General features: G+C 40.2%; 1 protein-coding gene across 6 annotated transcripts in view; it reads right to left on the bottom strand.

The window, feature by feature from the left end:
- FAT3 (FAT atypical cadherin 3) overlaps positions 1-26,496 on the bottom strand; it is a 558,201-nt gene that overhangs the window by 116,381 nt on the left and 415,324 nt on the right. For all 6 annotated transcript variants that reach the window (XM_074956538.1, XM_074956570.1, XM_074956563.1 and 3 more), the window contains 3 exons: positions 24,575-24,714; positions 7,654-7,929; positions 5,702-5,912 (listed from right to left, as the gene is read on the bottom strand). In XM_074956538.1, coding sequence (XP_074812639.1) covers positions 5,702-5,912; positions 7,654-7,929; positions 24,575-24,714 — 627 coding nt within the window. The remainder of the gene's footprint in view (positions 1-5,701; positions 5,913-7,653; positions 7,930-24,574; positions 24,715-26,496) is intronic.

The following is a 26,496-nucleotide window of genomic DNA, read 5'->3' as shown; positions in this document are numbered from 1 at the left end:
ATCCAAGGGTTTGGGTCTGTGTTCACCTAAGCAAATTGGTGAGGATTTTTATCAAGCCTTCCCCAGGAAAGGGGGTGTAGGGCTTGGGGGGATTTTGGGGGGAAAGACATTTCCAAGTGGGCTCTTTCCCCGTTATATTTGTTGGACGCTTGGTGGTGGCAGCAATAAAGTCCAGGGACAAAAGGTAAAATAGTTTGTACCTTGGGGAAGTTTTAACCTAAGCTGGTAAAAATAAGCTTAGGGGGTTTTTCAAGCAGGTCCCCACATCTGTACCCTAGAGTTCAGAGTGGGGAAGGAACCTTGACGGGAGACTAAGGGGGAACATGATAGTGGTCTTCAAATATGTGAAAAGCTGTGTGACGGGATGTACTTGCCCCACACTGGAGAAGGAGGAGTTAACCCCACATGGTGGGTGGAGGAAGCCACATCCCCTTGCCACTGCTGAGCATGCTCCAACTGGAGCCTCAGTATAAAAGGCCAGCTCAGTCGGGGGTGAGGAGAAAGTAGGCTCATTGCAGGCTCCCTCCTCGGAGCTGCTGGAGCCCCCGATCGTGGAGGCCAAGCGCGCCGAGACCCAGGCCAAAACCTGGCTGCCCACGGAAGCCCAAGTCATTGGGAGCTCTGCAAACTGATGACCCCAGAGGCCCAGGAGACTTGTGCACAGCAACACTGGAAAACAGGGTAGGAAGTAACCCAGGGGAACTAGAGATTGGTCTGGTTGTGGAACCGGGACAAAGGCAGCTTGTTTCAGACGGATCCTCACTAATGTAGTGGTGAATCAATTCGCTGCTATCAGGGCCGTGGGCTGGGAATTGGTGGAGCAGGGATGGCCTGGATCCCTCTTCCCTGGCTGCCAGCAACCCCTGGGTGGCAGCCCACTTCCGCACTGTCAGCGCGGTCATACAGCCTTGACTAAGAGGGCAGCCATACTGACTCTGGCCACTAGGCCACATGGCCCTGCAAGGGAGGGCAGCCACATTGAGTCTGGCCACTAGGCCCTGAGGCTCAGGGTGGTCATTGGGACTCAGTTGCGGGGCTTTAATGCCCTTCCCCACGCCCCAAAGGGTGACAGGGTGTACTGGCTCCACAAGAGGTTGCCACAAAAAAGATAAAGAAGAACTGTTCTTTCTTGCCACAGAGGGCAGACCAAGAGGCAAAGGGTTCAAACTACAGCATAGCAGATTTAGATTAAATCTCAGGAAAAACTTCCTAACTGTAAGAACAGTAGGACAATGGAACAGACGGCTTAGGGAAGTCATGGAATCTCCTTCACTGGAGGTTTTCAAAAGGAAGCTGGATAGCCATCTGTTTTGGGTGGTTTAGACCCAACAAATCCTGCATATTGACAGGGGCGTAGACAAGATGACTCTTGCAGTCCCCCCTAACCCCAAGGCTCTATGATTCTGTGATCTGATATATGTAGAAAGGAGAAAAACATACAGCCTAAAAATGGCCATCTAATAACCTAAACATCATTTCATCATCATCTTATTTTCTGTCTCCATTATGTACTATATTACAATGCATTGTAGCCATATACTTACAGCACTACATTATTTATGATGTGTAGTGTGGTGGCACCTAGAGGCCAACAAGGTTGGGGTCCCCTTGTGCTAGGTGCTGTACAAAGATACAGTAAATAACAGTATCTTCTCCAAAGAGCTCACAGTCTCACAGACAAGACATAAAAGGTGGACAAGACAAACCAGGGGGCTGTGGGACAGACGGACTAATAAAAATAGTAGGACGTGTGCAATTCTTCACTGGTTTGCTGTCTACCTCTTCAAAAAAGCAATAAACCAATCACACACACACACACACACACACACACATTATAATAGGGAATATAAAACTATATCCCAATGAGGGAATCATGTAGGAGGAGCATGGAGGGAAGTAGATGGCTCAGGTTATGGAACAAGGAGTCTTTTATCACTAGGTTGCCGGCTGGAATCTGCTTCAGGTAGATACTCAGGTCTGGTGACCTTGAACAAAGTGATCTGCTGGCCTCTGCCCCAGTGCTAGTGGAACAGAGGCTCCTGCGTTCTTTTGCTACCCCTGCTACTTACACTGGGAAAGTCTCTTCTCCTCCATTTCCTCACCCATCCTTCGTCCGTTGTGACTATTTAGACTGTTCTAAAATACCATTTGTTTGGCTCCCATGTTGGAAGCCACAGCAGACTGGCCAAGGATGGAACAGGCACAGAGACAGAGAGCTGGGTGCCCTCTCTCCCTGGGCTGATCCCTTAGGAAAGGGTGGAGGCATATTGGTGTGTCAGCGTGGGTAACCTGAAATGCAGCTGCCCATGCTGTGCTCATTCTGTGATGACCAGGACTTAATTCTTCCAGGGTTATTAATCTATTCCCTTTCCCGAGGGCCACAATAAATAAAACGTATGGCATCTATTTCTTTCAAAGAAAAGGCCACCCGTAGAACGGTGATACACAGTGCAGAACTGTATTTCACCAACACACTTCATCTGAACATAATGCTGTGCCGCATTTATTTGTATGGCTGATGGGAGCCCTCCCAATTAATTGTGCATAGAGTCACTTGTTGTGGCAGGGAAGATGACATCAAATCTGGCAAAAACAGCCACAGCTGTCTGTCCATAGAGCTTGAGACCAGCTCCTCCCCCAGACAGTAAATTGTCTGATACTCTGCTGGAGCTGCTCACACTCTTGGCACTGGCTGACCATACTGGAACATGTTCACAGGAAGGACAGTGGGAGACAGAACCAGTAGTGTGTGTAGAGAGGCAGCATGAACCAATGGATAGAATACTGGATTGGGACTCAGGAAACTAGCTTCTGTTCCCAGCTTGCTACTTACCTTGGGCTAGTCACTTCACCTCTGAGTGCTTCTGCTTTCACCCTTTATCTGTCTTGTCTATTTAGATTGTTAGCTCCTAGAGTTGAAGGCCAGAAGGGACCACCAGATCATCCTGTCTGACTTTCTGCATATGACAGGAACATCAACACCACCCAGCACCTGCACACTAAACCCAACAACCAAAATTAAACCAAAGTCCATGGGAGACCAGTCTATTATGTGCCTCAAACAGAGAATGGGAAGGAATGAGATGCCCAAGACCCCTGCAATGGCAGGGAAATGATTAAGTGAGATACCCAGATAATCCTGGCAAGTGGCTTGTACCTACATGCTGCAGAGGAAGGCAAAAAATCCCCCAAGGTCACTGCCCATCTGACCGGAGAGAAAATTCCTTCCCAACCCCACAGATGGTGATCACAGAACATGTGAGCAAGAACCAGCCAGCCAAGCATCTGAGAGAGAGAGAGAGTGCTCAGTGCCACCTCAGAGCCATGGCCTTCCCTGCCCAATGTCCCATCTCCAGCTTTGGCTGTCCCTGATGAGCCAGAGGAAAGAGATTAAAAAAACAACCCAGAATACATGGGAATCCCTTTCTGATCCCCTGCAGGTGGCTGGCTGGAACCCTGAAGCATGAGTTTTTAGGAACGTAAGACAAACAGGAAATGAGACCCAGGGCTGCTGAGCCCTGCCCCCCGCCATCACATGCAACCCCATCACACAGGGCAGGACTGTTTCTGTGCACCTGAACCCTTCCTACTTCAATGTTCCTGATCTAAACTGGGGCCTCTAGAGGATACCATGATACAAATAATAAACCTGCATTCTGACCACATGCATAAATAATATATATGATTACTTAGACTGTCCAGCTTGGCTGCTTTTCAGGTCTGTATTTAACTGTTTTCTGTTTTGAACAACTTACAACATTATCTTCTTATTTGCTTAAGGAAGTGAAATTCCAATTCCTGTCATTCTTACAAAGCCTCCAGAGTAGAGATGGGTGAACAAGAATGAGGGTTCCTTAGGGTTTGTCACCATGAGAAAGCTGCATGGTTTAATTTAAGGTGTGTAGTGCATAAAGCTGTGCAGGCACTCTTATTCTGGGTTGAGCGAGGCTTATTTCAGTTTAGTTAAACCTGTTCCTAATAGACTTAAACAACACAAGACAGAGCCAAGAAAATATTTTTGCTCAGGGCTGGGTAAGTAGCCTCAGTTTTTCTGGAAAAGCTAAGACTACATAAATAGCACAAACAATAAAGATTCTGTGGCCACTGGAAAACTCTTGATCTCTCACTGAAAAATGAAGAGGATTATTTAGATACTTTGGAAACTGGCTCAGATGTTGAACTTTCTGAACTGCGTTTTAATAGGTATGCTTAGTGTTTGTTTATTAATATGTTTATGATACTAAGAATAATGGGCAAGATCCTCGGCTGGTGTAAATTTGCATGTCTCCACTGAAGTGAATGGGTCTCTAGGAGAGCATAAGTGCAACCTGCATAGATCAGTCTGCAAGATCAAGGTCTAATAAGTGAAGTCTGTGTCTTGATTAATCATTGGGACCATCATGGAGTATGGGATTCCTCTTCTCTGTGATCTACAGTTGAGAAGTGTGATATAGGTGCCAAGCATTATTATTATTAAAATGGAAAATTCACATTATTTCAAAGTGCAGAGTGCAGCAGCAACACAAAAGCAATCTAAGAGATAGGATTTTCCATTTTCTCACTTTTCCCAAGTATCTCTACTGAATGCATACTAATTTCCGGCTTTGGAAATGGTTTCTAAATTCAAATCTATAAAAGCAATAAAATGTTCACCTCTTACATATATATGCATACACCCAGAAATGCATTAGGGAAATTAAACCATGAAAAATACAGGATTGACAGCCTTGGAAATTCACATCCACTAATTTTCCACAGCAGCAGCACAGCATGGACAAAGGCAATGCAAGTTTCCAGAAAGTCTTGCTATTAGCTCTACTCTGGAGTAACCAACTCTAGGGCCAGAAAGGAAACTCAGGCCTAAGCTATACTTCACTTTTTTGTCAGTATAGCTATGCCGGCAAACCTTCCCACTGTAGACACAACTTATACGAGCGATAAAATGCTACTGCTAGTGTAGCTTATACAGGTTCAGTGAGAAAGATAAGCTGTACCAGCCAAAACACTTCTATACTCGTATAAGATGCCTCTATACTAGGGCCTTTGCATGCATACAAATCTTGGCTGGGGGGACGAGGGATATCATACCCTATGCCGGCAAAAGTGGCCTCAGTCTCCCTGCTCCTCTGATTAAAATGTCAGCAAAGATGCCAGTTAGCACCAGCTGTCATTGTGTTAGTTTATGATGAAGCCATCCTGTCCACTGCACTAGAATGCGGCTCCTACTGGCCACGGTTTGCCGCTCCTGGCCAATGGGGGCTGCGGGAAGCGGCACGGGCCAAGGGACGTGCTGTCCACCCTTCCCGCAGCCCCCATTGGCCTGGAGCAGTGAACCACGGCCAGTGGGAGCCGCGATCGGCCGAACCTGTGGACGCGGCAGGTAAAAAAACCAGTCCAGGCCACCAGGGGCTTTCCCTGAACAAGCGGTGGACTGGCTTTGAGAACCACTGACCTAGAGGTAAAAGCCTCAGTAGCCATCTAATTAAAATGAAGTCAGCTCTCTCTGATCAGTAGCTTAAATGTGGAAAACAGCAGACAAGAATTTGTACTTTTTGTACACTTTCATCAAGGGATAGCTAGGATCAAGAATCCGTAAAGATTTTTTAGTGTTACCCTATCTCTAAATTAAAGCCAATATAATCACCCTTTTCAGTTTATAGAATGCATCATATTGCAGCCTTTTCTGTCCCTGTCCTCTGACCTGCTTCTATAGTGTAGATAAGCTCTGCGTTTTCTCCTTTGTCTTTATCCAAAGCAGTGACCTGCAAAACAGCAGATCCAATAGCTGCTGACTCATACACCGAAGCCTCATACAAAGGACTGGTGAAGTAGGGACTGTGATCATTGGAATCTTCCACATTTATGACGACTCTGGCCAGGTTTCTTCTATAAGGAAACTCCTGATCTCGAACCTATAGAAAAAATGCAGGAGAAACATCTTGAAATAGCTTTATTAGCATTAGTAATAATAACTATCTGAGCCCTGGCAATGTGCTCCTTGCTGTACATTACACTAAATACAGACTTTTTCCATCCTGAAGGCCTTAAAATCTAAAAGACAGACAAACAGAAGAGATGGCACAAAGTGAAAAATCAAGAGGAGAAAAAGGACTGGAGGGTATTTTTAAATTTAATTTGTTATAAATTTATTCCTGGTGCCCCCAAACTGAAGATGTAGATTTTTAAACTGATACAAAATAATGCCGTAAAGTCTCATTTGATGTTCAGTTTTGAGTTCGTGCCAAAGGTTCTCTAATGCTGACAAATACAATATAAACTGCGATGTGCCACGTCCCTCACTGCCACCATAGCAGGGGAACAAAGCAGCAGTATGTACAGTGCACATCTACGTAGCTTTGTTCCTTCTTTCCAAAAAAATGTATGGGATTGCACACACAATGACCAATAATATAGTTATCTAATCGTTTGCATGTAAAAATCCAATTTGCGCATACAGGTACGTGTGGATTTTTGTATCAACAAATATGTGCATACATTTTTGAAGATCACGGTACCCAGGGTAAAAAGGACAGTATTGATCCTACGGGGTGCTGAGCACTCTTCACTTAGACTGCAGTCAGTGGGGACTGATCAAACCTCGCAAGAGGGACTCAATACCTTTTAGACCTGGAGCTATTATTTACACCTGTACCTTCTTTCACTCCCACATCCAAAATCTCAGCACTGGCTACAGTGAAGATCCTACCGGCAGGTGTAAGACAACCTTGAATATTTTGGTTCTTCTTAAATAAAGCAAGCAAACTTTGCACCACATGGAGGCTAAGCACACAATCCTAGCAATGATCTCCATGCCCCGGTTTCTCTATAGTCATGTCTGCACTTCTTCTTAGCTCCTGTCACTTCTCACTCACCACAAGCCTGCCTTCCCCTTGGGCTCTGCTTGCCTGAAGATGAGTAGCAGTATGCAGGATGGTGCCTAAGTTATTTCTTCCTAAAGCTAGCCTTGCATCTAACAGGCCACACGGTGGTGCTTCAAAGGGCTTATTCTACAGGGCTCTTAGATAGCTGAAGAAAATTAGTAGGTTACAGTGTTTAAACTAACTGAGTTTAAACTAATTTGTTTTGAAATTAACCTCCACTTCATAATATGTAACTTCCACATCAAAGCAGAGCACATTCACCTCTATAATTTAGGCACATTGAGCACACAAACCGATAATTAATTTTTTCTCTGCCTACTCCCATGTTCGGAAAAGTAGCGGTATATGAATATCTACCACCTTAAAATAAACCTATATAAGTAAACTATCAGGCTGCCATGCTTCCCAAGGCTACAGCTTTGTGAACTGCAAGAAGCGATTCTTCTGTGAGCGACTTCTCAAAGAACTTTTTAGCTTCTCTTCAGAAACTTTGAAAATGATCTCAGATGAAAGGGCCAAATGTCAAGAGATTATAACGTTTCTTGCTTGTTGTCCCTCAAGATGGCAAATCATTTCATATTAGATAAAATGTACTGGTAATAAGTCTTGCAGAGCTTCAATAAAAATGTAAAATCAATGCACAGTGTAGGAAAAGATTAAATTAATTATCATTTACTATACTGAAAACTCTTTGCTTATCCAAAGACTAAAGCAAATATACATCTTAAACAACGATAGTGTTCTAGGTACCAAGCTTATATTCCATTCTTACCATTACATTAAGGATGTGTTTATCTTGAGCTTCATGGTCTAATCTCTCGGCAGTGTATAGTACCCCTGTGCTGGGGTCAATTCTGAATTTTCTCATGCTGACTGAGTCAATGCTGCTGTGAACTGTGTAGCTCAACTTGTGTTTCTCATCTCTGTCTATAGCTTCGACCTGCAGTATCTCAGTATCAGGGAGAATGTCCTCCGAAATCGTGACATCGTAACTTGGGTGAGAGAATTCCGGGCCATTATCATTGTTATCCAATACTTTGATAAGAACCTACAGACAACATGAAATAAATAAATCAATAAAGCAACTATGACTAACAGTTATTGGAGTCAAGTCAGTTCACTCAATATGCATGCAAAGAAATACGATTTGCTTCACAGAACTGTCCGTTATGTTATTCATATATGTGCTGGGGCAGAGGAGTCGAGAGTCATCATTTAATGTTAAACAGTCACTTCCATAATCAAAATAAATGCAAGAATATTCAATGGGAAAGCAAATTGATCCTAATTAAAATGATCTACCCTAGAGAGGATTGTTAATGATCTAAACAAGAGATTCACAACATCAAGGTTTCCAGCAATAATTGGCATGACTTAGTATTTTGGAACTTTGAATTGCTATAGAAACATTAGTTTTGTGGGTGTTACCAGAGAGCTGTATGCATATTATGGGCATTTTTTCCTCCTCCTCATCAAGGCCACAAAACTGATCATTTTCCTGAGTTTAAACCTGTTCTCTTACCGGACGAAGCATTCATTAAATCCTGTACCTTTCTCAGCCCCACATATTGCACTGTGATGTACTATCAGTCGGTATGTTGGTATCCAGACACAACAGTGATGGGTACCGCAAGTGTTCATCACATTTTAAGCAACATTTTAAACTACTGTAGGACTGGAAATTTGGGCTAAGAATCAATTCAAGGCCACACAGATCTAAAGCCAGCTAAATTGGAACATATTTTGGTGACTGGGCAACAAAATGGCAAATGAAATTTAATGTGGATAAATGTAAAGTAATGCATATTGGAAAAAATAACCCCAACTATACGTACAATATGATGGGGGCTAATTTAGCTACAACTAATCAGGAGAAAGACCTTGGTGTCATCGTGGATAGTTCTCTGAAGACGTCCATGCAGTGTGCAGCAGCAGTCAAAAAAGCAAACGGGATGTTAGGAATCATGGAAAAAGGGACAGAGAATAAGACGGAGAATATCTTAGTGTCCTTATATAAATCCATGGTACGCCTACATCTTGAATACTGCATACAGATGTGGTCCCCTCATCTCAAAAAAGATATACTGGCATTAGAAAAGGTTCAGAAAAGGGCAACTAAAATGGTTAGGGGTTTGGAACGGGTCCCATATGAGGAGAGATAAAAGAGGCTAGGACTTTTCAGCTTGGAAAAGAGGAAACTAAGGGGGGGATATGGTAGAGTTATACAAAATCATGAGTGGTGTGGAGAAAGTGAATAAGGAAAAGTTATTTACTTATTCCCATAATATAAGAACTAGGGGCCACCAAATGAAATTAATGGGCAGCAGGTTTAACACAAATAAAAGGAAGTTCTTCTTCACTCAGCTCACAGTCAACCTGTGGAACTCCTTGCCTGAGGAGTTGTGAAGGCTAGGACTATAACAGGGTTTAAAAGAGAACTGGATAAATTCATGGTGGTTAAGTCCATTAATGGCTATTAGCCAGGATGGGTAAGGAATGGTGTCCCTAGCCTCTGTTTGTCAGAGGGTGGAGATGGATGGCAGGAGAGAGATCACTTGATCATTACCTGTTAGGTTCACTCCCTCTGGGGCACCTGGTATTGGCTCCTGTCGGTAGACAGGATACTGGGCTGGATGGACCTTTGGTCTGACCCAGTATGGCCATTCTTATTTTCAAGGATAGGCGATCTAAAGGCACTGGCTACATGGCAGATTTATTTTAAAATAATTTACAATTCCATACAATCCCCTCCTGCCTATGCTCTGTGCAGGACTCCAACCTTTATCGCCCCCTTGTTCAATTTTCCCTCAAACACTTTTGTGCTTCCTCCAATCTTTGCCTTAAGCCTGCGAGCAGCTCTCCATAACAATCTGAAAAGCCACTACATTATCCTCTTTCAAACTCCACCTTAAAACTCAAAGTGATGCCCACAAAACAATGATCAGTGGTACACTGCAACTGCAGGGTATTATACTGATTGTAACAGCTCACTGTTACCCTGGTCTATCCCCATCCGATTGTTGTATCCACCTGCTCTCTCTCCTCATAGGCTGTAGACATGGCCCTCTTTTCAAGTGTACTGCCAAGAACAACAGGGCCCCAAATCCTGATTGGGGGGCTCTAGATGCTACCCCAATTCAAATGGTTAATAATCATCATCCCCACCTTCAAGTTTTTGCTTAGTCACAATTTTGCCAATATGTAACCATAAATATACCACAAAATGTATTTATCACCAGCTGAGGAATCAGATCCCTGCTGTGGGCTTGGTTTCAAGCCTGTATATGCTACTGATTACTTCTGGGACCCTGGCAGCAGAATCATAGAAGAAGGCAAGGAAAAGTGTTTGTAACACTGAAACAGACAACAACAAATACAGCTGTATCTTTCATTGCATTGAGGAAAAGCAGTATCTCCTGCAGAGGATGTCTGGGAAACTCGATACACTTTTTACAAAGAGAGCATGTAATACTAGAGATGAAGAATAAATGTACCACAGGAGGGAATCCATCATTTAAAAAAATAGTCCTCACAGGTTGCCAGCTATAAATGGTCTGATCCTATTATTCAAAAGTTTTAGAAAGAGATAGGAAATGAACTGAGACCCTGCCTAGGAGATGTAGTTATAAACCAAGCACACGTCTGCTGGGTGATCTGACTATCCTCCAGGATACTACCTCTCGTATAAAGAAGTGCCTCAACCTGGCTCTTTTGTAGCAGAAAGAGTTTATTACAGTGCTGGATCAAACCCAGCTCACCCACACTTTTTGTTTTAGTAGAGGAAACATTCATTTAATCTGTTACTACAGTATCACATGAAAAGACATGGCCTCGGAGGGAAATGAAACTTTAGATTTCCATGTTTGGAAGCCTTTCTTGAATACTTTACCAGACAGAGCACAAGCAGTTGCAAACTCCAGTCACAATGACCTAGCCCGGGAACTGACTAAAAAGCAGTTGCAATGAAATGGTCTATATCTTAAAGCTATTATAAAGGACTTAGCATGTGACTGTGCGTTTGGGAAAGTTTAATCTTTGATAGCTTATGGGGATATGAAGAAAGGAGGAAGCTATATTAGGTTATTTTTTGGTGGGTGAGAGAGAGAAGTATAATAGAGGAGTAAACATATGTCATTAGAGCTATAATGATGACAAATCTCCCTTACTCATTGCAGTTTTATTTTTCTAAACATACAGAATACATCAGGATATGTTCCTAACCTTAACGAGATAAATGACTCCTTAAAAAAAAAAAAAAAAAAAAGATGTAGCATTTAGGGATTTTAGATGCCTTAAAACATGGGAAAAAGTTTGGAATAAAAATAAAGAACCTAATTCTGCTCTAAAAGCACACAGAGTAAGGTTACCTGACCAACAACTTGCTCTTCTGTGAGCATAGAAAAGAGACACTGAAGCAATTTGAATGTGGGGGAATATGATGGGAACATGATCTCTAGCATCTAACACTTAATACGAAAACTATTCAAATAGAACATTCCCTAAAAGCAGTGACACTTTCAATCCTTGACACACATCCTACTGTAAAGCAGCGTGATTATTATTTGCTGCATTGTTAACACAGACTATAAGGAAGAGAGATTTATTTTGATGTTGATTTAATTAGTGGCCAGGAGCTTTGTTATATGTCATTAATTTAGACATTCTAATTGAGAAGTGAACACTTTTCAAACGTTAAATAGCATTTCACTGAAATGCACAGTGTGTTCGATTGCACAGCTATTATTACAGCACAGATTACATTCATTTTGGGATCATTAAAGTTGCCATGTGAGTTTGTTTTTTTTACTAATGCTAAAGTGTGTTAGTTCAATCCACTCTCTCTCTAGGAAACAATGGTTATGCCAACGTGGGAGCTCACAGTGACAAGCCTTAACAGCACTGAATTATGTGCTACAATCGGGACCTTAACCACCAACACCATTGTTGCCGTGTTGTATACGATTATACAAATAGCATGGTCGCTTCCCACTAGGTGTTTATGTGCCGTATTTCTGATTCCATTATGGCAATCACAAGAGGTAAGCTCATGTGGTTGTGATATCGCAACCCAGAGATGTGTATATGCCTTTGTTCACCACCTTGATTGTGCAATCACAGCTCCTTGATCTATGATCTCATTCAATCTCATAAATTAAGCAGGGCTGAGCTGGGTCAACATCAAGAGACCAAAATGGAAACCAAGATGCTACAGGAAATCATAGCAGCGATTCATTAGGTGGCATTCTCTCTGATACACCAATGAACCAATGATCCAGCACATTATTAGGGAGCACTGAGGTGGCTGAGGCGCTCCTTGGATAAGACTGAGGTCCTAATTAGTTGTGGTCATTAAAAATCCCATGGAACTTTTCACTTTAAATTTTCTTGGTAGTTTCACGGATAAGGTGGTTTTCTTTTCACTTTCTGTCCTGAACTGTTATGAAATCTTGATAGTTGCTGTTTAATGGTTGCCAACTTCCTCCCTAGAGATGACTGCATTTTAGTGGTGTGTGAAGTGATCCATAGTGCAATACATATTATTTATTACATACTTTGCATTTCTATAGTACTTTCCCATCTGGAGATCTTAAAGTGCATTACGAACATTAATGACTGAAAATGACACTATCAACTTGAAATTTAGTCTATTAAAAAGGAGTTAAAAGTAATTTCAGGTACTGTCACCTGCACCTCTGTATCCCTGCCAATTTGTTATGGGTTTAAGATCAGATTTTCCTGTGTTATTTAAAATCATGTTCTCTCCCCTATTGCTGTGTCAAAGTCCTCTCCCCACCCAAATAAAAAAAGTGGAAACTGACTGTACAGGGGAAAAATGATTATATACAAAGTGTTTCAACTCCACAAACTGGACAAAATATAGAATTTTGTTTTCTCCGAGTTCTTTAAATTCTAGTAATCTTAGGAATTACTTGTAAAAACCGTAGGTAAAAAATGTGCAGACACAAGTATAATTTTTAAGCTGATGGTATCCTATTAAGCCTCACAGCACTTCTATAGGGTAGATAAGTATTATCATCCTCATTCTACAGAAGGGAAAAAACAGAAGGGAGGGGTGGGCGGGTCTGTGATGCTGTGTGATCAAAATATAACCATTTATATCATTAATATTACCACTGTTAGACAAATGCAACAAATCTTGCTCAAAGTATGTCATGTAAGGTATCAATGGAAAAGTTACAATCTATCAAATATGATTATCCTTTTGGATGCATGTATCATCTTTGTATCTAAAGTTATGCATATTGACTATGTACCAGTATTTCAAATGTGTTTGCTCCTGGGGTAACACCCAAAAGGTAGTTTAAATACAGTATAACCAGCACATTGTGAATGGATCATTCAAGTTGATGGCCCATTATGGAAAACCAGGGCCACAGAAGAAGCCTTTTCCAGGCTCAGTGAGCTTTCCTTTGGACGCTTTAGCCAGAATATGGGTAATGGCTGCTCCTATGAGTCATCAAAGCACGCAAGGTCATGTGACTTGCTCATGTGACCCCAGACTCCATCTTGTGCCTGTAATTTTCCACAAACTAAGACTGAGAGCATTCCCTCCACATGGGAAAAGTTATAAAGGACCCTGGATGCATCTCCATTTTGGCCTCTTTTCTGCTCTGTTTTCTGGACTATGGACTTACACTAAAAGGCGCATTCCAACCAATGGACTGAGGACCTTCCAATCTTTTGGAAGTTATCAGAGGCCTTACAAGCCAGCAGTCTGTAACATCACTGCTACAAACCTGATCCAAGAACTTTGCAATGACTGTATGTATTTGCTTTCCTTAACCATTTTAACTCTCTCCTTTTTCTTTTCATCTTATAAATAAACCTTTAAATATTAGATACTAAAGGATTAGCAACAGCATGATTATTGGGTAAGATTTCAGTTATATCTTGATCTGGCTATGTGGCTGATTTTGGGATTAGAAGGAACCTTTTGTTTGATTAAATTGGTTTTAAATAACTACTCTTCAAAGGCTAGTGTCTGCATGGTGAAATGAGTGCTGGAATGCTTGGGGAGACTGCAGTTTGGACTTCTTGTTAATCAGTGTGATGAAACAGAAGTTTAGTTTTGTTACTGGCTTGGTATATCTTATGGAAGAATAACCACCAGTCTGGGCTGCGTCTGCCCTATTTCTCAGCTGTTCATCCTGAATTTGGCATCCTCAGCTGTGACCCACTGAGACATGGCAACAGGTTGTTAAATGACTTATCCATTATTGCACAAGGGGTTTGGGGCAGGGCTGGGAATAGAATCCAGATCACTTGACTGTTAGAGGTATATTTTTGATCTATTTCCTCATTAGTCATGTCACCTTAAAATATTTTTTTATCTTGTAAAAGATTTCCTGCTATGCTGGATGAATTTTATAGACTAAAAATGGGTTCCAGAGAGGAAAAAAAATCCTTCTCTTCAAAAAAGGAGCAATGTTAAGGTGACATGAACACCGCACACATACAAATGGGTCTTGATTACACATATGTGGATAACATTAAATGAGCTGAACTGAATTCAATCAGAGTACTCATGTGAGTAAAGTTATTCAAATACACAAGTATTTGCAGGATTGTGCCAAAGTCCAGGGGTGAAATCCTGACCCCACTGACAAACGTCCCATTGACTTAAATGTAGCCATGATTTCACTCCTGAAGACTTAAATCCTAACCATCCTGCAGTAAGGGAAGTGTCTTGTATTTTTTACAAGAATTAAGTCTTATCAACAGAACTGGATCCAAGGCTAACAATGCATGTGTGTGTGTTTCAAACCCTTTTCTTTTGTTCCAAATTGAAAATCTGACATGAATGAATCTGCCATTCATTACTGTTACTTCATGGGTCAAGCAAGCTTTTAATCAGACAAAGATTCATTGGCACACATCAGGACTGGCTTTTAAAAATATTTATATACTAGTTGCAGTTGCCCAAAGTTGCTGTCAACTTGGAAGAAGGTAAATGTTAATATTGTAGGTGAGTGAAGCATTATGTTGTCACAATACCTATTATTTAAAATGAAAGGCTGATTTTAAAAGTTCTATGTTACATCTCCTCAATGAGATGCAATGAAAATATTTAATGCCTGCATTCTGTTAAGTAGCAATGGCCTCAGGAATTCCTCTTTACTGAGGTCGCTGATTAAAACACTTTTCATCTGCCAATGTTATCTGAAAGACTTTATCCACCCTCATAAAGCAAATTTCCAGCACAGCAATCTTTGCCCAGATATCCTTGAAAGCTCATCTCTTTTCCAATATGTAGCAGGCTCTACAAAAGCTTGCCCATTTCTGGTCACATTGTGCACTGTCTAATTTACAGTCCGAACAAGTGTCTTGCTATAAAAGATCTCCTTCTCCCTACTCACTTCCTATTTCCCACAGTTAAAGCAAATTTCAAATAAAGGACCTTTTGGAGCTCCAAGCTTATAAATTAGGCAAAGTAACTCTCAGAGCATTACCAGAGACTTTGTATTCAAAATGGCAAGTGACAGGCCTAGAGAAATACAATCAAATCAAAGCAGAACAAAGCCTAATGCAGGAAGTCTCTCCAAAGCCGTTTTTAATGTTACCCATCACAAATACTTCTGGTTGAGGCAAAACGTAGTTGAATAAAAACTGGACACTTGCCAGGAGCTGCTTTACAGATATTTGAGGCTGGAAGAATCCACTTGGGCTAATTGCTTGGTCAGGGAACTGTGTTGTAGTACAACCTATTAAGTGCCTGAATTGCTTCAACTCAGCCTATGCTTTTATATGGGTTTTGAAAACCTACTTTGATTTAATATTGCTTTCAAGAGTGTTACCACACAGGTTTATTTGTTACAACCTGAAAAGTTTTTTTTTTTCTATCCTTCTAAATTTTCCATACAAATGCAAACAATTTCTCCACCATCCTCAGTGGCCAGTCATTCATGCTTTAACATGTCTCTGAATTTATGCTGAAATGGAAATGAAACGTCACACACAGCCTCCACTTCACACACTGGCATGTGGCAAGATAGTGCTGGGGTTGTGGCATGAGGAAAAAGCAAGGCTTCCGAGAGTGGAGGTTCTAGTTCTGGAGAACTGTCCTGCTCAGAAAAGTAAAGAATTAAATGAAAACAGAATGTAGCTTCATCTCAGTTCTGTGCGCCATTCACAACTACTAACTTAACAGTTAAATCTTCTAGAACTGATTGATATGGGAACAGCTGTGGTAGTGGCTTAGACCATGTACCATCCATGCCATCAGGAGAGGGCAGAAAAAGGACTTCAGGGAAGGATCCAGTTTGTTTAACAACTGGCCACCTGGTAGAAGGCTGAAAGACATTTTAAAAATGTCTCCAATTAAAGCGCACATGTGGAGCTATAGAGGGCTATGATGCTTCACCTACATTTTGACTCATAGCCACTACTGGTTGAAGGTGAGTCTTTTTGGCAGTCTGCAGAAACAACCTCCCTCTTGTGTAAAGATCACTATGATTTATTAGGTATTCACTTCAGCAAAACTATTTCCTAAAATAAACGTGTGCCCTGTACAAAGAGAACAAGTTCTACATCCTGAATGTGCCATCTAAAGGATTCGAATGAGCAGAAAAATTTCATAGCTTTCTGCAGAGAGGAGGGAAAAGATCCATAAACAATAGCTCTGGCGAAGGCTCATTCAACTAGAAGACAATTTGGCTGGGCTGGGCAAAAGCTTTTTAACAGCAACTACAAATATTGCTCACAAAAAAAGTGTGTAGGAGTAGAGACCTAAGCATTCACAAAGCATGAACCAAGTCACCCACATCATGAGATTGGTTTATAAATAATGAGATTTATTGTTTAAAAAACAATACATCTAAGCTTTTTTTTCCTCTACTGTCTGGATTTTGAGCCTTCAGGGTTCACATTTGCTCTGAACCAGGAGGAATAAAACTTTCATTACAAAAACCAAAAGGAAGCTGAAATGCCTGCAAGCTGCATGGAAATTACTTAAAACCACCATAATAGAGGCTCAAACTAAATGTATTATCCCCTCACCCCCTGCAAAAACAAAAAAACCCAAACAGTAAGAGGACCAAAAAACGCCACCATGGCTAAACAGCGGAGTAAAAGAGGTGGTATGGTAGAAAAAGGCAACCTTTAAAAACTGGAAGTCAAATCCTACTGAGGAAAACATAAAGGAGGATAAACTCTGGCAAGTCAAGTATAGAAGTATAGTTAGACAGGCCAAAAAATAATTTGAAGAGCAACTAGCAAAAGACACAAAAACTAACAACCATTTTTTTAAAGTACATCAGAGGCAGGAAGCCTGCCAAACAACCATGGGGCCACTGGATCATCAAGGCGCTAAAGAAGCCCTCAAAGAAGACAAGGCTGTTGTGGAGAAGCTAACTGAATTCTGTGCATGAGTCTTCACTGCAGAGGATGTGGGGGAGATTCCTACACCTGAGCCATTCTTTTAGGTGACAAATCTGAGGAACGGTACCAGATTGAGATGTCAATAAAAGAGATTTTCGAACAAATCAATACAGTAAACAGTAATAAGTCCCCAGGACCAGGTGTTCTGGTCACCCAAGAGTTCTGACGGAACTCAAATATGAAATTGCAGAACTGCTAACTGTGGTATATAACCTGTAACTTAAATCAGCCTCTGTACCAGATGTCTGGAGGATAGCTAATGAAACACCAATATTCAACAAAGGCTCCAGGGGTGATCCTGGCAAGTACAGGCCAGTAAGCCTTACTTCAGTACCAGGCAAATTAGTTGAAACTATAGTAAGAAACTGAATTATCAGACACACAGGTGAATATAATTTGTTGGGGAACAGTCAACACATTTTTTGTAAAGGGAAATCATGCCTCACCAATCTCTCAGAATTCTTTGAGGGTGTTAACAAGCATGTGGACAAAGATGATGCTGCTGACATAGCATACCTGGACTTTCAGAACGCTTTTACAAGGACCCACAACAAAGGCTCTTAAGCAAAGTAAGCAGTCATGGAATAAGACAGAAGGTCCTCTCATGCATCAGTAACTGGTTAAAAGGGTAGGAATAAATGGACAGTTTTCAGACTAGAGAGAGGTAAAATAGTGGTGTCCACCAGGAATCTGTACTGGGACTTGTGCTGTGCAAAATAGTCATAAATGATCTGGTAAGAAGGCAAACAGTGAGATGACAAAGTCTGCAGATGATATTAAATTACTCAAGATTGTTAGCTCCAAATCTGACCACGAAGAGTTACAAAGGAATCTCACAAAACTGACTAGGCAACAAAATGGCAGATGAAATTCAGTGTTGATAAGTGCAAAATGCTCATTGGAAAAAATAATCCCAAGTATATATACAAAATGGGGGAGTCTAAATTAGCTGTTACCACTAAGAAAGAGATCTTGGAATCATCATGGATAGTTCTCTGAAAACATCTGCTCAAAGTGCAGTGGCAGTCAAAAAAACTAACAGAATGTTGGGAACCATTAGAAAAAGGATATATAGTAAAACAGAAAATATCATAATGCCACTATAGAAATCCATGGTATGTCCACAACTTGAATATTGTGTTCAGTTCTGGTGCCTTATTTCAAAAACAATATAGGAGAATTGGAAAAGATACAGAGAAGGGGCATGGAACAGCTTCTATATGAGGCAAGATTAAAAAGAGTGGGACTGTTCAGCTTAGAAAAGAAATGACTAAGGGGGGATATGATAGCAGTCTACAGAACCATGAATGGTGGGAAGAAAGGGAAGAAGGAAGTGTTATTTACCGCTTCACATAACACAAGAAGCAGGGGTCATCCAGTGAAATAAGCAGGTTTAAAACAAACAAAAGGAAGTAGTTCTTCACACAGTGTGCAGTCAACCCGTGGAACTCGTTGCTGGAGGATGTTGTGAAGGCCAAAACTATAACTGAGTTCAAAACAAAATTAGATAATTTCATGGAGGACAGGTCCACCAGTGGCTATTAGCCAAGATGGTCAGGGATGCAACCCCATCCTCTAGATGTCACTAAACATCTGACTACCAGAAGCTGGGACTAGGCAACAGCTTGATAATTGTCCTAGTCTGTTCTTTCCCTTTGAAATCTGGCACTGGCTACTGTCAGATGACAGGATGCTGGGCGAGAGGGACCATGGGTCTGACCCAGCATGGCCATTCTTATGTTCTAATGTTCTCATGTAATAGCATGACTCCAAGAGCTGGGGCATTAAGAAAGTCCATCAAATAAAATTGCAAGAGCTGGTAGCACTGAAGCTGACAGAAATAAATCATTCCCCACTCCTCTGTACCTTTCCAGGTGTTTTAGAAGAGTGAACAGCTGGTTAGTGAAAGGGGAAGCAAGAGGCAGAGCACCCAGTTTCTTTGCTTCTCCAGCAGCTGGGCTGAAAGGTTCTTGTGAAATTGACAAGACACTTCCAGGTGGGCAGCCGGGAAACTGAACATTTCTGTTTTAGTTCTCCTAAAATGATCTTTTTCTTGAAATCCCTTTTTGCAAAGAAATTTGACATTTTGTCCTGGTTTGTGATAATTTTTTTTTTAAATGCCAAATTTTTCATGGGAAGGGATTTCTATTTTCGGGCCAGCTCTATTCCTGACCTCATTTCATCAGGGATGGTCAATTCTGAGAAGGGAGTGGGGGAAAGGGTACCATTAAATTGATTCTGTGCCAGCAGAAGCCCCTCTTTGTTCAATTGAGGGCAATATACTCTCCATCATCAAGATTAAATCTTATGGCCTACAGCAAAAGCAGAGTCCTAGGGTCATGGCTTCATGGTTTCATTCAAGTGTGGGGACAGCAGATGTCCCCCAAGGACTAGTGAGCAGGCGATACCTGCAAGAATCACATTTCTCATGAACTCAGAGGTGGTGTACAACTTCAGACTTTTATAAATTATCACATTGCCTTCAGAAATGATGAATTAAGTGGAGAAAAAACAAAATCCGTCCCTGTCTTGTTCCTCGCTTAGCCTTCCTAGAAGTTAATCAATCTAATAGGTACCTTCATACTCACACTCCAATAATATATCAAGTAAATCAATATTCCTCCCTCACAACTACCGCTGCCACTTTGCTCGGATCATAGCAGGAGTGCATTAAAATAGATCTTTACTGGCATAAAACGTGGTGGTTGCAGCCTGGATGAAGGGGCAATGTGGTAAGTGGGAACAGTACATTAACACGAATAGTGTCTCACTCACGAATTTGCATGGATCTCTGTAACTTGACATCATCCACTCCCCCACCAAAAATCCTTTAATTTATGTGGAAACCTTTAAGGCCTTCTTGGGTTTCTTAAATTCTTTCTGTTACCTCCATCAAAACTTATCTATAACCCAAAACGTGTGAATTTTAAATCATAATGGTTTTGTTTCTCTTACTACACTATAACATACAGCGTGCAGGGTCATGGGGTGAAAGAAGTCATAATAGTTTATCAGAATTTAATAAATGTGCAGCACTACTACTGAAGAAACTGAAGCTGTTATGCGGTCTTCAGCACTGATCATATTACTGAAACAAAAATCTTTGGTATTTTTACAATGTCTTTTACCACTTCTGACTGTGTAATGCACCAAATGACAGAAAGAGATAAAGGAAGAACAAGTGCTGCTGAATAAAAGGGAATATGGTTCCATTAAGCATGATGAAGATCAGCTGTTTTGTAGTAAACCACTGCGTGTTGGGGGAGGGGGGTGAGTGGGAGGGCTTCTTTTATTATTTTTTTTAAATGAAGCAAAGGGATTTATAGATGCATTTCCCCCCGCACTTCTTCCAGAAAATATTTTTGCAAGTAACATTAAAACTAGGGCTGTTGATTAATCACAGTTAACTCGCAAAAATTAATAGTGATTAAAAAAATTAATCACAATTAATTGCAGTTTTATTCGCACTGTTAAATAATAGAATACCAATTGAAATTTGTTAAATATTTAGGATGTCTTTCTACATTTTCAAATACATGGATTTCAATTATAAGTGTACAGTACTCACTTTATATTATTCTCATTACAAATATTTGCATTGTAAAAATGATAAACAATAGAAATAATATTTTTCAATTCACCTCATACAAGTACCGTAGTGCAATCTCTTTATCGTGAAAGCACAACTTACAAATGTAGATTTTTTTTTGTTACATAAATGCACTCAGAAACAAAACAATGCAAAACTTTCGAGCCTACAAGTCCACTCAGTCCTACTTATTGTTCAACCGAACACTAAGAAAAACAAGTTTGTTTACATTTATGGGAGATAATTTACAATGTCAGCTGAAAGGGAGAACAGAAGGTTTGCATGGCACTTTTGTAGCCAGCATTGCAAGGTATTTATGTGCCAGATATGCTAAACATTTGTATGCCTCTTCATGCTTTGGCCAACATTCCAGAGGATATGCTTCCATGCTGATGACGCTGTTCAAAAAATATTGTGTTAATTAAATTTGTGACTGAACTCCTTGGGGAAGAATTGTATGTCTCCTGCACTGTGTTTTACCCACACTCCACCGTATATTTAATGTTATAGCAGTCTTGGGTGATGATCCAGCATGTTGTTCATTTTAAGAACACTTTCACTGCAGATTTGACAAAACGCAAAAAAGGTACCAATGTGAGATTTCTAAAGATAGCTACAGCATTTGACCCAAGGTTTAAGAATCTGAAGTGCCTTCCAAAATCTGATCAGGACGGGGTGTGGAGCATGCTTTCAGAAGTTTTAAAAGAGCAAGACTCCTGTGTGAAAACTACAGAACCTGAACCACCAAAAAAGAAAGTCAACCTTCTTTCTGCTGGTGGCATCTGACTCAGATGATGAAAATGAACATGCGTTGGTCTGCACTTCTTTGGATCATTATTGAGCAGAAGCCATCATCAGCATGGACACATGTCCTCTGGAATGGTGGTTGAAGCATGAAAGGACATATGAATCTTTAACGCATCTGGTACATAAATATCTTGCAACACTGGCTACAACAGTGCCATACGAACACCAGTTCTCACTTTCTGGTGACATTGTAAATAAGAAGCAGGCAGAATTATCTCCTGCAAATGTAAACAAACTTATTTGCCTGAACAATTGGCTGAACAAAAAGTAGGACTGAGTGGACTTGTAGGCGCTAAAGTTTTCCATTGTTTTATTTTTGAGTGCAGTTATTTTTTGTACATAATTCTACATATGTATGTTCAACTTTCATGATAAAGAGATTGCCATACAGTACTTGTATTAAGTTAATTGAAAAACACTTTCTTTTATTTTTACAGTGCAAGTATTTATAATAAAAATAAATATTAAGTGAGCACTGTACACTTTGTATTCTGCGTTGTAATTGAAATCAATGTATTTGAAAATGTGGGAAACATCCAAAAATATTTATATAAATAGTATTCTATTAGTGTTTAACAGCGTGATTAATTGCACAATTAATCGTGATTTTTTTTTATTTGTGAGATTAATCACGATTTTTTAATCGCTTGACAGCCCTAATTAAAACCCAGGTGGTTCTATGCCTACAGTGCAATGTCCTGGGACTCAGAATAAGACTTCTGAGAACTCTCAGAAGATTATATTAATATTATATGAGAGATATTTTTGACTTAGCACATGGGCATTATTTTGTTAAATAAATGTGAGTAACATTGTTCAGCTCTTTTTATCACTTTTAAGTTTGAAAATTCAAACTTTTGAATATGATAAAAATACCTCACATGAATTCATATAAGAGAATTATAGAATGTGAATATATGGAACACTATTCAGGATTTCCTATATTATAAATTCTCATCTCTAACATTATTTCACACTCTATAAAAGAAAACAATCTTTATAATTTTAATTCCTATTTCTACATATGAAAACATAACTTCCAGAAAAAAACTAGTTAATGAGTTGATTATATATCACACAGGAAATGATAGTTATTGCTATATCTTATATAGCCTGTTACTATAGTATATGAGTACCTCACAATGTTTAATGTACTTATCCTCACAAGACTCTGATGATTTAGGGAAGTTCTACTATCCCTAATTTACAGATGGAAAACCGAGGCACAGAAGAGATAATTGATTTGCCCAAGGTCACACAGGAAGCTTATGGCAGAGCAGGGACTTGAGCCAAGTCCACCCACAACCTACTATTTATTATTATTTTTCATTAGTAGTATTACTGTAGTACCTAGGGGTCCCAGTCCCAGACCAGGACCATGTTATACTAGGCACTGTACAAACATAAGAACAAAAAGACAGTCCTTGCCCCAAGAAGCTTACCAAGACTAGTGCTCTAACCACTGGGCCATACTTCCTCTCTATTAAACCATGGGTTTAGGTGGACACCCACTATGAAGCACAATTTTCATTGTGGGCAACTCTTTTGGTTTTGTTTCTTGGTTCTTTCTTTTGGTTATTTATCAAGCATTTTAATAACATACTATTCGATATCTAAATCAAATCACAGAGGCTGCGTAAGTGATTGCACTGGGTATGTAACATGACATGTCTGACCCACAGAGATTATGGTTATATTTAGGATTGGGATAAAGAACTAGCCAATATATATACAAAATTCATTTTGCTAGCTACAAGCTTGTATTAAATGCTTCTGTTTAACTGTCACTGAAGACTCTGGAGATAAATCAAAAAGTACAAACTGGAAGTACTATAAATGGCGAAGGTTAAACAGCTCATAATTCTTGAAGGTTTGAGACTTTGATCATCTTTTCAAATAAGGGCGGAGAGCTCCCAAACTACATATGAGTCATCCAAGCAAAACCAGATATTTCTGATAATGGTAAGATAAAAAAGCAAAAAATAAATCTGCCATGACATCTTTTTGCATTATAAAGAAGCAAATAACATTAGAAACCTAATTTTTTTCATTTCCTCTGCAGGTCACCTTTAATCTGGGAGGCCCTGTACATTCCAATGATGTATATTTCATCCAAACACTATAAAATACATGCTTCATGCACGCTTCACTCTCATGCTGAGTTAGGAGTCAAGACACTAACTAGTCCATACCTCTCAACTGTACCTCACTTTGAGGGACATCTCTCCTTTTAGTCCCAAAGTGGTCTATGCTCCAAACAAATTCATCCCCTTACTTGTATTGTTGGAAATTACTGACATCAGAAATAAAGAAATGTAGAACTGAGATTAGACAGTCATTGACAGGAAAGGAAGGAATCCCAAAGCACAAGTTTTCTGCCTGAATAATTTGTGCCTTCCCCTCATTTTGGGTCTTTGCTACACATTATGTTCCACATTTAGGCATGGGTAGGTTGAGAGGTATGAACTGCATTTAGGAAAAAAAAAGAAAAAGAAACAGAAAATAATCCGCAGTATTCTACAGTAATATCCACAAAAACTGCAGAATCACTAAGATGTAAGATGAAGTCCTCTGGACCACTGTTGTATAATACAAATCTGTGCTGTCAACATCTGCGCCTAGCTCCCATCTGATATGGAAACTCTCAGTCCTGGGACAGAATCTTGGTTCAACATGAACATGAAGACCAGAAGAAGAAATGCCACTATTCTAAGTATTAAACATTCAAATCTCTTCAAAGCAAGTGGAAACATGCTTCAAAATATTCACCAAATGCCAAATCATTTAACTTGGCTCCCATAGGATGTTCTTTTAATTTGGATGGCACAGTTATTCTATAATATTGCACAAATTCCACAAACAAATGAAAAACTTGCACACAAAGAATGCGATATTGTACCTGAGTGGTTGCAACATTTGTTCCATCGGTGACCTCCACAGTCATGTTATATATTGACCTCTGCTCTGCATCCAAGGGCTTTGCAATGACAATAGTGCCCACACCCTTCTCAGCGTCGAAAGAACTATCGAAATTCCCTCCTAATCGTCCACAAAAACACAATTCAATTAGCTATCTCTGGAAACTTTCCATAGAAAATGTATCTGGGGTAGGTGTATCTGTTTATTGACAACCATGTTTAGGGCCTTCTTTACGCATAACCCAGTGAATTTTAGTGAAACTTTTTGTTCTAAAATAATTTATATTTCAAAGCACAGTTTTGTACACTGTAAAACAGATGTTATAAAAATGCCCTGAAAACAAAAGCTTCGACAATATAGTTAAGTGAAGCATTATTAACTGAGTTTATAAAAAGATTTTAGGGGTTATAAACCCACAAGAGATGTGCCCTTGTAATTCCTGTAATGAACAAGCATAAGTTTTGGTTTAAGAAATTCATTTTAAGGGGGTTCAATTCTGCAGATTTTATGTCAATGGGTGCAAGGACTAGACTGGTCTTTTAAAATGAGTACGGCTTATTACATATTTGGAAAAAAATGCAAATAGAGAAATGTAATGCTAATTTCAAGGACATGTAAATATTTGTCAGGAGAGGTCAAATAATTTGTCTCTCTCAGAAATAATTAAACAGAGTTGACAGGGAAGACACCAAAAAAAAAAAAAAAAACCCGAAATCAAGATAAACCTCTAAAACTTCTCTCTGCATTTTACATCAGAATTGTTCCAAATACACAATTGTCCTGCCAAACCAAATTATCTACAGCAGTGCAAAAAATATTCCAGCAGCTCATAAAGTAGGGAAAAAAAATCAACAAAAGAATAAGGGAAAGCCATAAACAACCAAAGATTAAAGGGTTACCAAGAATATTCTACCACAGCTACAGTTCATAAGTTAGAACTGCTCATTGTGCAAAAAGTAGGATTGCATTAACTGCTGCTGTGCTTCCCTCCCCACCCCGGGTAATCAGATGTCCCGATTTTATAGGGTCAGTCCCAATATTTGTGGCTTTATCTTATATAGGTGCCTATTACCCCCCGCCCCCCCAGTTTGCTTCTGGTCACCCTACTCAGCTGTAAAGAGGAGTTTATTATAATTCCAAGTCTGAGATTTTCTGGAGCTTGAGGAGGAGGAATAAGACTAGATGGGGAGAGAACTCTTGCGCTATTTTAATTAAATATCAGTATCATTCCAGGAGCTATGTTTTCTAAGGGCCTGATCCTGTGAGTGCCTTTGATTCCCACTGATTTCAGGGGGTGTTTAAAATGTTTCAGGAGGTGCTTAGTTTCTCTAGGGATCAGGTCTGTAGTTGAGAGATTTCATTCCATTGATTTTGGTTTTGCCCAGTAATTTTATTGAATGGCTGCTTTGTTATGGTGAAACCTTAACCGTTTTTGGGGGGCGTTTGAGGGCTACCTTTACTCCTTGCTCTCACACCCTGATACACAAACTATACCAAAAAGAATAGGGAGGGGAGCAGGCAGGGCCTCACCCTGACCTGCAACAACTAGATGCACAGTGTGGGAGTTTGCAGCACCATCCGAAGCTATCGGGCAGTCATCGAACTCCCTCTGCACACTGGGAGATCCAGAGGAACCTGTCTCCTGCACTGCCCCACCAGTGAACTGAGCCTATCAAGCACAATGTGGCCCTCCATTAAAACACTGCAATTTGATCTGCTGTGATTTACAAAGAAGGGAAGCACTCTTATTCCCCGCCCCCTTTCTGCATAACCAAACACTTACTATTCCCAGTGGTTATATATACTTAACACTTTTTAATTGCTAGTGAAAGCATAATTGTCCTTGACATTTAATTAAAGTTATGGAGATACCAACTTATTTGAAAACTGTAAGATCATATG

Source organism: Natator depressus, chromosome 1 (genome assembly GCF_965152275.1).
Source record: "Natator depressus isolate rNatDep1 chromosome 1, rNatDep2.hap1, whole genome shotgun sequence".
Taxonomy (NCBI): domain Eukaryota; kingdom Metazoa; phylum Chordata; order Testudines; family Cheloniidae; genus Natator; species Natator depressus.
This window is presented reverse-complemented; position numbering and strand designations above follow the sequence as displayed.